This window comes from Callithrix jacchus, chromosome 10 (assembly GCF_049354715.1).
Source record: "Callithrix jacchus isolate 240 chromosome 10, calJac240_pri, whole genome shotgun sequence".
NCBI classification, from domain to species: Eukaryota; Metazoa; Chordata; class Mammalia; order Primates; family Cebidae; genus Callithrix; species Callithrix jacchus.
In genome coordinates this window covers 127,081,160-127,096,658 of record NC_133511.1, presented here as the reverse complement: position 1 = coordinate 127,096,658, position 15,499 = coordinate 127,081,160, and the positions used below count along the sequence as shown (strand labels likewise).

General features: G+C 55.3%; 1 protein-coding gene across 7 annotated transcripts in view; it reads right to left on the bottom strand.

The window, feature by feature from the left end:
• The window catches only part of ANO1 (anoctamin 1), a 202,224-nt gene that overhangs the window by 28,709 nt on the left and 158,016 nt on the right, over nt 1-15,499 (bottom strand). For 4 of the 7 annotated variants that reach the window (XM_035263624.3, XM_035263627.3, XM_078341677.1 and 1 more), the window contains 4 exons: nt 11,085-11,167; nt 7,659-7,730; nt 4,872-4,949; nt 3,522-3,596 (listed from right to left, as the gene is read on the bottom strand). In XM_035263624.3, coding sequence (XP_035119515.1) covers nt 3,522-3,596; nt 4,872-4,949; nt 7,659-7,730; nt 11,085-11,167 — 308 coding nt within the window. The remainder of the gene's footprint in view (nt 1-3,521; nt 3,597-4,871; nt 4,950-7,658; nt 7,731-11,084; nt 11,168-15,499) is intronic. The other 3 variants (XM_035263628.3, XM_035263632.3, XM_078341679.1) reach the window with 1 other exon arrangement.

Below are 15,499 nucleotides of genomic sequence, written 5' to 3'. Positions count from 1 at the left end.
CAGCAGCACCCTTCCGGCTCTCTCACTAGAGTGAGCCCTCCTCTTGCCAAACCTACCGTGGGACCAGAATGTTCCATGAAACATGGGCTGGCGGTTGCCTGAGAAACTGTGGTGGGAGCTGGCTACAATGACAAGCTTGTTCCACACACCACTGTCAGTCTGTCTGGGCTCCCTCACCCTGCCCTGCCCTGCCCTGCCCTGCCCTGCCCTGCCCAGGGGTGTGGAGGCTCCATCCTGAGCTCTCACCGAGGACGGACAGAGTGAGGGCAGGGCAGGAGGGGCACACACAGAGCCAGGCTCCTCACCCAGGTGTGAATCCACCCCTCTGTCTTGTCACCCTGTGTCCCCATGTCCCAGGAAATCGCACATTTGCTCCCATGCAAGGGTGCAGAAGGCAGGTCCCATCCTTGCTAGCACGGTCACGGGTGGCTCCCAGACAGGCCCAGCAGGCCTGGGATGGCCTGTGTGTCCCCCAGTTGCAGCTTGGGATGGGCCTGTTCTCCCCAGGGGGAGTCTGCAGCTTTCGGAAATCTAGAAAAGCTCTTATTTCACGTTCTGGGCAGTTACCACTGGCTTCCGCAGGCGTATGCCAGTGACTACATGGTATGGTGACCACACCCTGCCCAGGAAGACGTCTGCAGCCGCGCCACGCCCTGCTGCAAGGCGTAGGGACCACTCCCTGGCCAGTTCTGGGGAATGAGGGCTTTCCTTGGAAAACCCCTCAGTCCTGCCAAGAGGCCCCCAGGATATCTGTCCCTGTGCCAGCGTGCAGAGGTGCGGGTGGAACGCTGGGCCTGTGGGTGACTCAGCGAGGGAGGCCCTCCACCCCAGTGGGCACGTCCCCTGCCCTGCCACGGGGCAGTTGGGTCCATGACAGGCACACCCTGTAGCAGGCTCCCTTCCAGTCTCCCTAGCCCATCTCCCCTCTGGAATGAACCTGCGTCTCCAGGACCAGGAGCCTGCGGGGCACATCCTAGGTGCTCAACTCACGTTTGTTCACGGAACGAAACACCCAAGTTGAGGACAAATCTGTGTCCTCTTCAACCCTATGAAGCCCTTGTGACCAGGGCTTACCAGGACGTCAAGGGCTGGGAAAAGAGCCGGCTAGCTCCATACTCAGTATCCTCTGTCTTTCCCCTAGCATCCTGCCTTGCTGAGACGGCAGCGTGCTCATTCCTCAGCCTCCCTGCAGAGGAGGTGGCCAGGTGAAACAGTTCTGACCAATGAGATGCAAGCAGAGGTGTGGCGAGTCTCCTGCGAAAGCACCTTTTCAGGCAGGGGCTGCCTCCCCAGCCCATCTCTTCCCCTGCCCTTCCCCTTCTTCTGGCCTGGAGGGTGGGAGTGATGTTGGAGGTGCAGCAGCCATGTTGTGACTGAAGGGGACCCACTCCTAGGACAGGCGAGCAGAAGGTCAGAGAGTCCAGTGACTCTGATGGCATCGTGGAAAGACCAGACCAGCCCTAGATGGCCGCCTCCTTCCCATCCCCTCACTGGCCCTTCTGTGACAGTGCTGCTGCTTCTGCAGCAGGAATGGCTGAACCTCAGGCTGGCCTCTGCTGGGTGAGCGGTGGGGAGGCTCCGGTTATCCCCCAGTCCCCTAGCCTGGCGCCTGGCCAGAGCGGACACATCCCCTCAACACGAGGCCAGGTGCCCTCCCATCGAGTCGCCAGAGAGCACAACAGCCCCCAGCCCCCACCAAAGGGCTCCCCTTCTCCGGGTAAGGGGGGAAGAGCAAGCCCCACCACTGAGGCCACCCTTCTCTGGATTTCTTATGTTGGTTGGGGTCCCTGTCATTGTGCCTGAGAGCACAAGGGGACACTGGATCCTTCCGCTGCTTCCATGACTTGGTCGGGGCCCTCAGCCCTTCACTCAACCTGGAGAACCAAGGCAGCCCCCGCCTCTGTCTCTCCAAGTTCCTATAGAATGGCATGGATCTTGGAGCAGACAGTCCAGCTCACACGTGGCTTCCGCAGGCATATGCCAATGACTGCATGGTGATGACAGCCACCGCCTCTGGCTGGTGCCAGAGGAGAGGCTGTAGCCTTCGGCCTCAGTTTCTGTATCAGCGGGAGGGGGATAGTACCAGCACTGGGCAGCAGCAAGGACTGATGAAACGCTCTGGTGTGGCCCTCGGTGCACAGCTGCCAACCTGGGCCCCTGAGTACCAGGCCTCGGGGCCAGGTGGCTGCAGGAGGCTCTGACTTCAAGCTGTGGGGCTGGACGAAGCCAGGGTCATTTCTCACAGGACCACAGCTGGCTCCTCGCACTTGGCGGGTGATGTACACTCAGCTAGCAGGCGGCTGAGGCGGAATCCATTGGGGTTGAAGTCCCCGCTGAAATCCCCTAAAAGCCACAAGTGGTTTGCCCACGAGACACGCCACAGGCTTGCAGTCCCCTGAGTGGCACTATCATGTCCTATCTGCCTGTTATTTATTTAGCGTTTTTTTAGAATTTGAAAAATTTGTTTTTACGTAATTTCATGCTGATGCCCGAATCAGGACTCAAGTTATGTTTTGGTCACAAAATACCCAGGTTCCTTTTCCTTTCTTTTTGAGACAGGGTCCTGCTCTGTCACCCAGACTGGAGTGCAGTGACTTGGCTACAGCTCACTGCAGCCTCGACTTCTCAGCCTCCAGCGACCCTCCCACTACAGCCTCCCGCATAGCTGGGACCACAGGCGTGCACCACCATGCCATCTAATTTGTGTATTTTGGTTTTGCCATGTTGCCCAGGCTGGTCTCAAACTCCTGAGCTCAAGCAACCCTCCTGCCTCGGCCTCCCAAAGTGCTGGAATTATAGGTGTGAGCCACTGTGCCCAGCCAATTTAATGGTTTTCCTAAAAGGGCTTCAGTTTCCTCTTAAATGACATCTTTGAATGACTAGATACTTAAACCATCATGTCTCTCAGAATGAAAGCTGTGCATCAGGGACCACCGGGAATCATCTCATGCACTCCCTGGGTGTGTGGAGCCCCCACTGGGGGTCACTTTGAAACCCTGGTCTCTTCCCATTTTAGGGGTAGTGGTGGGTCTCCCCCACCCACCCACTGCCCTGAGGAGATGGGGCCAACGCACCCTGGGACCAATGGCACCACCGCACACAAGGCTGAACCAGGGCTTGAGGGACACCAATCCCTTCCTTTTTTTCCTTTTCTTTTCTTTCTTTCTTTTTTTTTCTCAACAGAGTCTCTGTCTATTGCCCAGGCTGGAGTGCAGTGGTGTGATTTCGGCTCACCGCAACCTCCACCTCCTGGGTTCAGGCAATTCTCCTGCCTCAGCCTCCTGAGTAGCTGGGATTACAGGTGTCCACCACCACGCCCAGCTAATTTTTGTGTGTTTAGCAGAGACGGGGTTTCACCATACAGGCCAGGCTGGTCTCTAACTCCTGACCTCAAGTGATCCGCCCGCCTCGGCCTCCCAAAGTGCTGGGATTACAGGCGTGAGCCCCCGAGCCTGGCCGACACCAATCATTTCCTTGCGGTTTCTCCTGCCTTCCTCTGGCTTAAACCTTCTGGAACTTACCATGAAGATAATGGAGACCATGTTGGTGAGGTAGGCCGGGAACCGGTCTCTCCAGGTCAGCTTCACTTTGTCAGTCTACAACAGAAAACGACGCTGCTCACTGGCTGGAACCAGCATGGAGAGACGTGTCTGTGTGTCAGTGTGGGTGCGTGTGCGTGCGTGGGCCCAGGGACAGCTAGAACAACAGAAATACGCAGAAAGACCTTCGAAAATGCTCCCTGGCGACTAACCAATGCAAACGCCTAGGGTTCCAAGAAGCACTGGGGGCTTTATCACCTCTGTCACAGGATGACGGGAGTAAGAGCCGTTTCACACCAGGATTCCTCGGTGTACAGGACATTGTAAATGCCAGCTGCCTTTCTAAAGATGGTTAGACCCATGTCTGGGAGAAACGTGGACTTAAAGTCCATTTCTTTCTTTCTTTCTATTTTTTTGAGACAGAGTCTTGCTAGACAGAGTCTTACCCAGGCTGGAGTGCAATGGGGCGATTTCGGCTCACTGCAACCTCCACCTCTTGGGTTCAAGTGATTCTCTTGCCTCAGCCTCCCAAGCAGCTGGGACTACAGGCACCTGCTACTATGCCCGGCTAATTTTTGTATTTTTAGTAGAGATGGGATTTCACCACGCTGGCCAGGCTGGTCTCAAACTCCTGACCTCGTGATCCGCCCACCTCGACCTCCCAAAGTGCTGGGATTACAGGCGTGAGCCACCACGCCCGGCCTTGGAGTCCATTTCTTCAGCTCAAAGTCTCACTTCTAGGTCTAGAAGGTTAAAGATGTCTTCCCAGTGCCACGCAGACCATAATAGTTATTTTTCCTTTGTGGAGCAAGTTGAAACAAGCAGGTAGTATGACAAGTTAAAATGTCGTCTGCGGTGACACACAGCCCAGAGGCTCTTAGAACCCACGGCTGGCTTGGTCCGGAGAAGCCCCAATCACTAACCCGGGATGTTTCAAAGGGGGTGGAATTTTCGACGGGCAAATGCACGTATCAGGTCACAGAATGCGGACAGGGGCATGACACAGGAGGCCACTCATTCCAGGGGTGGGTGGCATGCGTGTTAACGAGAAGACCAAGGAACACTTGCAGGCAGTTGTGACAAGCATGTATCATGAGCTCCAAATCAAGCCAGAGCCCCCCGCCCCTCCCCGCCCCGCCCCCGCCCCGCGCACCCACCATAGCCATGCAGTGCCATCGCCACACGCCGGGCTCACTGGGTGCCGAAGGAAGGCAGAGAGACACGGATGTGAAGGTTAAAAAAAAATACAACAGTTTGTTGAGGAAAAACACGGTCGCCTTTGATTGTCTGCAAACAGTCAAGACTCGCGTTGCCAGCAAAATAGAAAAGTACCAATTTCACCCCCGCCATGGCTGTCTTAACCCTCTGCTTCCATTTGTTTGTGGAGTCCTCTGGGATATGCCGGCGCTTCTGAGGGCGGGTGGGGGGAAAGAGAGCACCGTGCGGTGAAGCGGGGGGGGGGGGGCGGTGCCGCAGACCCCGGGGCCCAGGGAACCGTCCCCGTCTTGGCAGCAGGCTGGCCTCTCCTGGTGCCAGCAGTAAGCTCGCTGCCAAGGCTGAATCGGGTTCTGGGCGTTTTAAACAAATGAGAGATGGCAGAGACTCAGGCTGGGTAGGACCGTCTGTAACGAAGGTGGTGGAGACAGGAGACTCCGGCCCGCACCCTCCCCTGGACCGCATGATGCCCCGTCTCAGTGACGGCGGCGGGATTCCAGCGGGAGGTAGCGGGCAAAGGCGCCAGTCACCACCAGCATCTTCAGACAGCAGGAAGGTAGCCACACCCGGAAGCCCAAGCTCATGTGCCACTTAGGTGGTGGGTCTTTTAAATAAACGAATTCAGTGCCACAGCTGGGGGGAAATAAAAACCACAAAGCAGCCGCTGGGAGCGAAATGAAACGGAGGAGGAATAAAGGAAACGGCCCATCAGAAGCAGACAGGGCCTGGGGGCGCCGCTATGCTCTGCAGAAATCAACCCCCATGCCACTGTCACGTTCATGTCATCAGAAAGCCTGGGCTGAAACCAAGCCACGGGCCACAGAGGCAGAGGGACCCTGGATCCCAGAGGCGGCTTCCTTCCGGCACCCGCTGCCCAGATTTGAGGCTGTGGCTTGGTCAAGTCCCTTGCCTTAAATGGTCATGGCGTGTGCCACAAAACCCCTTTCTCCCCCTTAGGATGGAATGAAATATCCACCTGTGCTCACTCTAAGGGGTTCAACCACGAAGCCACAGGGTGGGCCATCTTGGGGGCCAGACACTGACTCCTGACACATTTCCAGCCAGTCTTGGGGGCTGGGACGTCACCCTGAAAACATGCCAGAAGCTTGCAGGGCCTTAGAGATGGTGGCATCCAGGCCTTTTGCTTCTTCAGGAGGGAATGAGGGGCAGAGGGCAGCGTGCACCCGGGCGTGCCCGTCTGGTGCGTTGGGTTGGACAGTCTCTTTATTTTAGGGCGATAACTCCTGATTTTGTGGCTGTATTCTGCACACCTTTGAGTCCCGCTCAGACCCTCGGGGCTGTTTAGAAACACATGATTCCTTCCTGGCTAGAGGGGGACCGAGCTGAACCCCAGATTCTCATTGTATTTGAAGAGCTGGGCCTTGGGAGGAGGCTTTCCAGAGCACCCACTTTACCCTCCAGATGGGATTTTGGCAAGTGTAACCCCTGGCCACTTTGAACCTGTGAGCACTGTCCCCTGACACATTGACAAGGAAAAGACAAACCCAGGGGTTTGTCCTGATTGGTCCACAAGGCTGAAAGTGCAGATGGGACACAAAGCTGGGACCTGCGAGAGCCAATGCGGGCATCTCCAGGCTCCGTCAGAGGCTGACAAGGCCAGCAGCCCCATGCCTGCTTGTCCCAGGTCATGTGAAAAACACCATTAAAAAGCCTTGCCGAGCACAGTGGCTCTCACGTATAATCCCAGAACTTTGGGAGGCCGAGGCGGGCAGATCTCTTGAGGCCAAGAGTTTGAGACCAGCCTGGGCAATATCATGAAACCTGGTCTCTACTGAAATATGAACAATTAGCCGGGTGTGGTGGCGTGCACCCGTAGTCTCAGCTACCTTCGAGGCTGAGGCATGAGAATTGCTTGAACCCGGGAGGTGGAGGTTGCAGTGAGCCGAGACTGCACCACTGCACTCCAGCCTGGGTGACAGAGAGAGACCCTGTCTCAAAAAACCAACAAATCAACCAACCCAGCAAGCGCCTCTGGAGGTCTGCAAGGGTTCTGGTGGCACACATGACTTAATTTGGTTTTGTTTTATTGAGACGGAGTCTCATCCTGGCCCTGTTGCCCAGGCTGGAGTGCAATGGTGCGATCACAGCTCACTGCAACCTCCGCCTCCCTAAAGTGATTCTCCTGCCTCAGCCTCCCGAGTAGCTGGGATTATAGGTGCCCGCCACCACACCCAGCTAAGTTTTTGTATCTTTAGTAGAGACGGGATTTCACCATGTTGGCCAGGCTGGTCTTGATCTCCTGACCTTACGATCCACCTGCCTCGGCCTCCCAAAGTATTGGGATCACAGGTGTGAGCAACTGCGCCCGGCCACGTGACTTAATTTAAATGAGAGGTTTGGGAAAAAAGAAAAACACTTATTGTAAACAGACAACGGCCTCAAGAACACCACAACATGTCTCTCCCTCGTTCACAGACCGAGTGAAACAAGGAACTGTCCGTTTGCTCAGGTGCTGGTTTGGCAAATACCAAAGGCTGGTTTGGTATCGTTGTTCAGCACAGAGCAGGCGGAGTGTGCTGTGAAGAAGCTTTGAGGTTCAAAGCCACATGGTTCTTGTGGTTGAAACGCTTGCTGAAATTTGAGATCACCCTCAGGATACATCAAGACGAGAGATCTAGAGCAGGTTTGATAAACTATAGCTCTTTGGCCAAATGTGGCCCCCTGTCTGTTTTTGCAAATAAAGTTTTATTGGAACGCAATGCGTGGAACACAGGCCCATGTATTTACTCTTGTCTATGGCTCCTTTCACTGCTACCACGGCAGTGTTGAGCAGCTGCAACCCAGTTACAGAGCCTGCAGTATTCGTTATCTGGGCTGATCCCGGGTCTACACTGTGGATGACACGGTTTATTCTGGGGAGGTTACCCGCAGCGGCCACCTTACCTCTTTGTTTTTGGACTCTTTCTTCAGAGACTTCTCCAAGACTCTGGCTTCGTATTCAGCTCTAGGATGATCCTGTGAAGGAAACCACGTCGAGACGGAGGCTGTGTTAGTTGTGAGTCTGCGCTCCTCAGAGTCAGCATACTTGGCAAATCAGTCCCTGGATTAGCCTCAGGCACCCTTTGGGTCCAGTTCATAGTTGGCTGCTGAGAGCATTTCCAGTGTAACCCGCCTCACCCCGTTTGTGGTCTGCATGGTGACCCAGGGTGATCCCGCTTGTTGGGAACCCCAGCCCATTGGGAGGGCCACAGAACCTGGCCTCTGTGTCCTCTTAGAGGTGGACAAGCCTGTGCCAGGCTGCAGCGAACACCCAGCCATGAACTGGCCCTGAGAACATTCTAGGGAGGAGCTGTGGGTCAGAAGAGACGCAGTAAGTGTCGGCAAGCGTGGGCAGCCCGGAGGTGCCAGGCCTTGGAGAGCTGAGAGCGGGCCAGCGAAGGGCACTGGAAGGTAAGAGCGGGTTAGGAGAGACCGAGGTGGGAAGAAAGCAGAGACCCCGCCTGCAGGGAGAAACCACAGGAACTGCACGGTAGAAAGAGATTAGGTGCCAGGGAAGGCCCTCTCCCAGGGAGACAGGCCATGGGAAGATAGAGGAGCGAGCGACAAAAAATTCCAAACCTTGACAGCCTCCTTCAGGGAACCAGAAAAGTAAAAACGAAAACACAAAGATGTCATTACTTAGGTTGTTATTTTAGAAACAGGGCCTGTCCGCTAAAGACAGTTTTCTTAACAACTAGGATGGAGGCAAACAGGGGCAGGTGAGCCAGGACGGGTGTGACCCCTGGGTTCCATGAAAGTGCACTGCTGCTTGAGGGTCACCGTGGGCTGTGGCCTTTGTAGCTCCCATGGTTTTGGACATTCCCCAAATTTCCAAATTTCAGTGCTGGACTGAAATGTCTCAGACTCAGCTGAGGCACACAGGGGCCACATGATGGGACACCACTGTCCTTCTGCTTCACCGCCAGAGTCTGGGGTTCAGGCTGTGTGGAGGGGTGGCCTGAGATTACTCCTAAAGGAGGCCCTGCCCAGCTGTTGGGGGGTGTGAGTGGCTCACTCTGGGAAATCCATTCAGGCCCCTTGGCACCGTGTCCCCAGTGACTTCGGTCGTCACCTCCATAATCAAGCTCCCAAGTCATCGGTGTCAGGAGATCAGGGAATGGGACCCCAAGGGGTTGAACAAAGGAGACTGGCCCTCCCCCCAAACTTTCGCCCAGCCACAGGGACATCACAGAAAGGACATTTGAAATCGACTTCTGAATAAGACGACAACTGCTTTTTCTTTCTATTTGAATCTTTCTAACTGAAACAGCAAGAAAAGAGACCACCCTGAGGGCCCCTGAGGGCCCCGTTGTGGACAAGGCTCTGGGCTGGGTCCCAGCGCTGCCCTGCAGAGACCACCCTGAGGGCCCCGTTGTGGACAAGGCTCTGGGCTGGGTCCCGGCCCCGCCCTGCAGAGACCACCCTGAGGGCCCCGTTGTGGACAAGGCTCTGGGCTGGGTCCCGGCCCTGCCCTGCAGAGCTGTGTGCCATGGGCAGGCTGTGTTGGTCTCTGTCTGGTCATTTGTGGACAGGATCATGAGACTGGCCGAGGAAGAGTGGGGAGGCTGTTGTGTGGGCAAGTAAAGGTGTGGCCCAGTGGCCACCAGCTGGGCAGCCATTTACGGGGCACTGACTCTGTGCTGGGCTGGGATCTAAGTGCTTCATATATATTGACCCATTGAGACCCCATAAATGCTATCAAGTGAGGACACTTTGGTACAGAGATGTTAAGCAATTTTTCTGGGGTCACACAGCAAGGCTGGTGCCAAATCTGGATGGAACCCAGGCAGCCTAGCCCCAGAGGCCCGTCTTGTACCCTCTGAGCTGCTGTGCCTCGCCCGGAAAACTCTAATATCCTCGCCTGTCGACAGTATTGTCAGCCCCGAGCTGCCACAGTTTTCTAAAGAGTGACCCTTGGATTCAGTCTGAGAGGGAGCAGATTGTGTGAGAAAATACAATATAAAAGTTAAAATTTTTTTAAAGAAAAAAAAATCCTTTAAACGAAAAATGCCTTTTAAAGGAAATGTTCACATTGCAATAAAAATGCATGAAAGTTTCTCTTTTTAAAAGGGAGCATGTGCAGTGCAACCCGGGCAACAAGGCAAGACCCGAACTCTTACCAAAAATCAAACCATTAGCCAGGCGTGCTTGTATGTGCCTGTGGCCCCAGCTACCCGGGAGGCTGAAGTGGGAGGTTGGCTTGAGCCCGGGAGGTTGAGGCTGCAGTGAGCTGTGGTCATGCCATTGCACTCCAGCTTAGGTGACAGAGGGAGACCCTGTCTCCAAAAACAGGGGGAGCTTGTTTAAATTAAATAGTGGGGCCGGGTGTGGTGGCTCACGCCTGTAATCCCATCACCTTGGGAGGCCGAGGCGGGTGAATCACGAAGTCAAGAGATCGAGACCATCCTGGTCAACATGGTGAAACCCCGTCTCTACTAAAAATACAAAAAATTAGCTGGACATGGTGGCGTGTGCCTGTAATCCCAGCTACTCAGGAGGCTGAGGCAGGAGAATTGCCTGAACCCAGGAGGTGGAGGTTGCGGTGAGCCGAGATCGCGCCATTGCACTCCAGCCTGGGTGACAAGAGCGAAACTCCATCTCAAAAAAAAAAAAAAAAATTAAATAGCGATCTGGTGGTTGCACCTTACAGCGTGTGCATGGGGTCGCCTCTGTTGTGCTCCAAGGCCGATTGCGGGGACTGTTACTCCTCTTCATTCCCACTGACCCTGAAGGGAATTGCTGTGGGACTTGGGATCCCTGGGAGTGCGGGTCACCTGGCATCCCAGGGGACACGTAATACTGAACGTCCCTCTCTCTGGAGCAGGCAGATGCCTGGCACTGCCTTTCCCTCTACGTTGGTAAAGGACCCGTCCCCACTTGTCAGCCACGCCTGGCTGCCGGCACAGAGCTGGCTCTGGGGAAGGTCGAGGAGGCAAGAGCTCACGGCCACTTTTGGAGATCCCCGGGCAGCGTCCATTCCCTCTCCACCCCCACGGGTGGTGCCGACAGCCCGGGCAGCCCCCAGAAACAATAAAGTCAGTGTGGTGGGCCCTGGCATGAGCCCGAGACCACGCTGGTAGCTGGTATGCCATGTGAGCGTGGGGATGAAAACACTTCAGCAGACAGGGAGCGGTCACTCCAGCCACGGAGGGCATTCGGAATGCCAGGGCAATAAGCGGCGAGGCAGATGGGGGGTGGGGGGTGGGCGGCCTTGCCTCGCCTTGGACCAGAGGCGCTTTTTGACCTTGGGCTTCCGTGTGAGTCCTAAGGAGGTCCTGGGGCAGGGGAAAGGGGGAAGGGTGTGCCGTGCATGGCGCCAAAGCAACTGACCTCTTCCTCCTCGAAGCCCGTGAGGTCCCAGCGGTAGTTGAGCCTCATCTGCTTCCGCTTCCAGTGCTCCATGAAGGTGGCAGCTGTGGGGGCAAAACCAGAGTCCCTGATGACATAAAAGCATTCTTTTTCTTTTTTTTTTTCTGAGACCGAGTTTTGCTCTTGTTGCCCAGGCTGGAGTGCAATGGCATGATCTCATCTCACTGCAACATCTGCCTCCCAGGTTCAAGCAATTCTCCTGCCTCAGCCTCCCTAGAAGTTGGGATTACAGGCACGTGCCACCACACCTCACTAATTTTTGTATTTTTAGTAGAGACGGGGGCTTCACCGTGTTGGTCAGGCTGGTCTCTATCTCCTGACCTCAGGTGATCTGCCCGCCTCGGCCTCCCAAAGTACTGGGATTTCAGGCGTGAGCCACCATGCCCGGCCGGCATTCTTTTATCAGTGTTTGGCGAGCAAGGGTGATATATTGGGGTAAAAACTTCATGGGAATTCACACGTTCAGCCCTCCCACCAATCCTGTGGGGCAGAAACCATCATTCTCTCCTTTTACAGATGAGGAAACTGAGGCATAGGACACTCAAGTCCCGGCTGAGGTTACCCAGCCAGTTAGTGAGGGGTGGGGAGCCTGGCCCAGAGCCTGTGCCTCAACCCTCCTGTACCATTGCTCTCGGCGATCCTGGTTCGGAGGTCAGGAGGAATGAGGGGTGAGCCAAGGCCACTCACTCACTTGGGCTTCAAACCACCCCAGGGGTCTGCCTGTACTGGCACCTGCTGCATTAAGCTTCATATTCCCAACAGACACAGCATGGTTCAAATGCTGCCTTCTCCAGGGAGCCACTGATTATTCCCCTCAGTGTAAGAAAAACCCAGCGCCTCTTGGGACCTTCCTCAGCCTGCGTCTGTCTCGCTCATGGTGTCAATGCTGCCTTCCATCGGGATCCCTGTCTCGTGACTTGTGTGTGGGGCAGGAATGGGGCTTCGTTCTCCCGGATCCTCAGCTCCCAGAGGTGCTTGGCACAGACAGCTGCTCGAGTGTGCACTGAATGAGTGACTTTTGCAAGCGCACAGCTTGCAAAAGAAGAGGCCCTGACTGGACTGTTTATCATGAATGCTTCTCCCTGCAAAAGAAAATCAGCAGAGGCTGAGGGGCAGAGTGACAGGATGGTCACAGAGTTCCCTGGAGCTCACGATTCTCCAGCTGTTCCATCCACGCCAGGCACTGTTGGGAGCTTGTCAATCTACAGACCACCTCCAGCACCGGGCTCTTGCATCTGCCTGAAGACGCTCAGTACACATTTCAGGGCAAGAATACCAGAGTTCAATACCAGCCACAGAGCTCTGTAACCTCGGGCAAGTTCCTTAGCCTCTCTTGCCTCTGTTTCCTCATCCATAAAATAGCACCTTCTAATAATCAGACTTGGAGTAGCAGTGAGGGAGTATCAATGTCATCTAAGCCTCACCGTGATCACGGGAGGTAGGTGCTAGTCCCCTTGCCCCCGTTTTACAGAGGGGGAAACTGAGGCTCAGAGGGATGAAATAGCTTATCTGAGAAGCAGCAGCACTGATGTGCAAACAAAATGGGCCGTGGACTGTGAGCATGCGGGGTGAATTCACAAATGTGGTCCTTGATGGAAAGCAATGTGGTCAGAAAGAACGCAAGTCTCGGGTGTGAACCTGGTTCAGAGCGCGTTAGTCTACGTGTGACAAAGCTCTTCCCATTAAGGTGAGGTGGGAATGGGGCTTCCGAGCGTGCACAGGTTTGTCTAGGAGGCACCCACTGAAAGAGTTAGCTACCGTGTCAGCCGGCCCAGCCTGGAAATAGGACACGCCCCCAACCCCGTGCAGGGCTTTCACACTGGGGTGATTTAATCCTGGGACTTGCTCGCACAGGCAGTGGAAGAGCTGACAAGCCACTCGGGGATGCTGGGACCACCCAGAGATGACCCACAGTAGAAGCTGGCATCTGTTTCAGGGTGGCAGGACAGTAGAAGGTGCCCAGTGTCAATACTGAAACCAGAAATTGGAGCCGCTCAGAAGCAGCTGCGATCATGGAGGAAGAGGGGCTTCCCAGGGGAGGCAGAGCCCAGAGAAGACGTTGGCCAGGCTGGCCTTGACATTTCTGATGTCCCAGCAGAGGGAGATGGGGAGAAATGTCTCGGCTGCTCCCCTTCCTCCCGCCTTCTGAGCTCCCAAAAGGGCTTCCCACTGGCTGAGAAGAGGGAGGGCCAGGGAGCCTGGGGATGCCAAGATGCAGACCTGAGCAGGTGAGGGACGACTATCCCTTAAACACCTGCTGGAAACCCGGCCACTCAGCAGACACGCACTGAGTGCTAAGGCTGCAGGTGAGGAGGGCTGCAGGGAGCTCAGGAGGAGGCCCTCAGTCCCCAGGGCCCCTGACCCTTAGGAGGCCGACAGTGAGGGCAGTCTGTCTGCGGTGGGCACCCTCCCCAGGAGGCAATGCAGGGAGGTCTCCGCCCCTTCAAAGATGTCCTTTGTCCGCTGCCTCTGCTCTGGAGCAATGTGGGAGGCCAGCTGTCCCCCGGCCTCTGCCTGGTCTGCAAGGCCCCGGACGGCGCCTTCCCCAAGCTTTGAAAGCTGCCTCTCTCTGTCCTCCTCTGCCCGCCCAGGGCAACAGCGCTCTGTTACGACTCTTTTTTGGGCTGAGCACTGCCCGGGAGGGCTGGCTGCACGCACACCTGCAGAGTCGGCCCGTTTACCTGCTGTGATGGTTAGCATTGAGTGTCAACTTGATTGGATTGAAGGATGCCAAGTATTGTTTCTGGGTGTGTCTGTGAGGGTGTTGCTAGAGGGGATTAACATTTGAGTCAGCGGAGGGGGAGAGGCGGACCCACCCCTAACCTGGGTGAGTACCATCCCGTCTGCTGCCAGCGCAGCTGGAAAAAGCAGTGGGAGGAGGTGGAAGAGCACACTTGCTGAGTCTTCCCGCCTCATCTTTCTCCCGTGCTAGATGCTTCCTGCCCTTGAACCTCTGACTCCAGGTTCCTCAGCTTCTGGACGTCTGGCCTTCCACCAGCGTTCTGCCAGGGGCTCTCAGGCCTCTGGCCACAGACTGAAGGCCGCACTGTCAGCTTCCCGACTTTCGAGGTTTGGGGACTCAGACTGATCCACCACTGGTTTCCCGGCTCCTCGAGTTGCAGACGGCCTGTCATGGGCTTGACCTTGTGATGGCGTGAGTCGATCCTCCTGAATAAACTCCCTTCCATGCGTACGATAGAGCCTATTCGTTCTGTCCCTCTGGAGAGCCCTGACTCAAGTGCACCTTCCCTGTCCCGGCCTCCCCAGCTCCTCCCCTTTCCCAGGCTTGTCTTCCATACGACACTTACCCCATTGCCACCCGGGCTCTGCCCTCTCTGCACTCGCCAGCCTGCAGCATAACAACAGTTAACAAGGACGTATCTTCGGGCTGGCCTTTTACAGACGTCAGTCAACCTCATCCTCACAACGACCGACTGCAGGTAGGAGGGATGATGCCCATTCATAGGTTTACAAAGCTGACACCATTCACAACCCTGACATTCAGAGGCCAGAGTGCTGTGCCTGGGGCCAGCTGCAGCAGAACAGCAGCGCTGGATGTGAACTCATCCTATTTGACTCCAGTCTGCATGGACCCATGATGCTGGACCGACTCTCTGTGCAGATATTTTGTTCTCCTCAAGGAAATAATGGCTGTGGTTGTCAAAAGTCTGATTATTAGAGTGTACCATCTTACAGATGGAGAAATGGGGGCACAGAGAGGTTAAGTAACTTGCTTAAAGTCACAGAGCTTGGTGGCTGGTATTCCTTTCTTTCTTTCTTTCTTTCTCTTTTTTTTTTTGAGATGCAGTCTCGCTCTGTTGCCCAGGCTGGAGTGCAGTGGTTTGATCTCAGCTCACTGCAGAGGCCTCTCGAGTTCAGGTAATTCTCCGGCCTCCCAAGTAGCTAGGACTATAGGTGCGTGCCACCAAGCCTGGATAATTTTTGTATTTTTAGTAGAGATAGGGTTTGACCACATTGGCCCAGCTGGTCTTGAACTTCTGAGCTCAAGTAATCTGCCCTCCTCGGCCTCCCAAAGTGCTGGATTATAGTCGTGAGTCGCCACACCTGGCCTTGAACCCTGCTCTAAAATTTGTACTGTGTCTTCAGACAGAAGCAAGGAGCATGTCCTGGAGGTGTCTGTAGATTGACCAGGACTCAGGCTGGAGCCTAGAACAGAACCTGTGGCTGGGGTTGGGATGGACGGTAGAGGGGATACAAAGATGAGGTTTGTTTGGCTCAGCTATGTTTAAAAAATAAAGACATTTGACATAAAAATTATGCCTTTCCAAGGCAGAAGCACGCCAGCAGAAGGATGGAGCTGAGCAACAATCATCCCTTTGTCAAAACGTGGGCATGCCTTTTCCGCGTGGCCACAG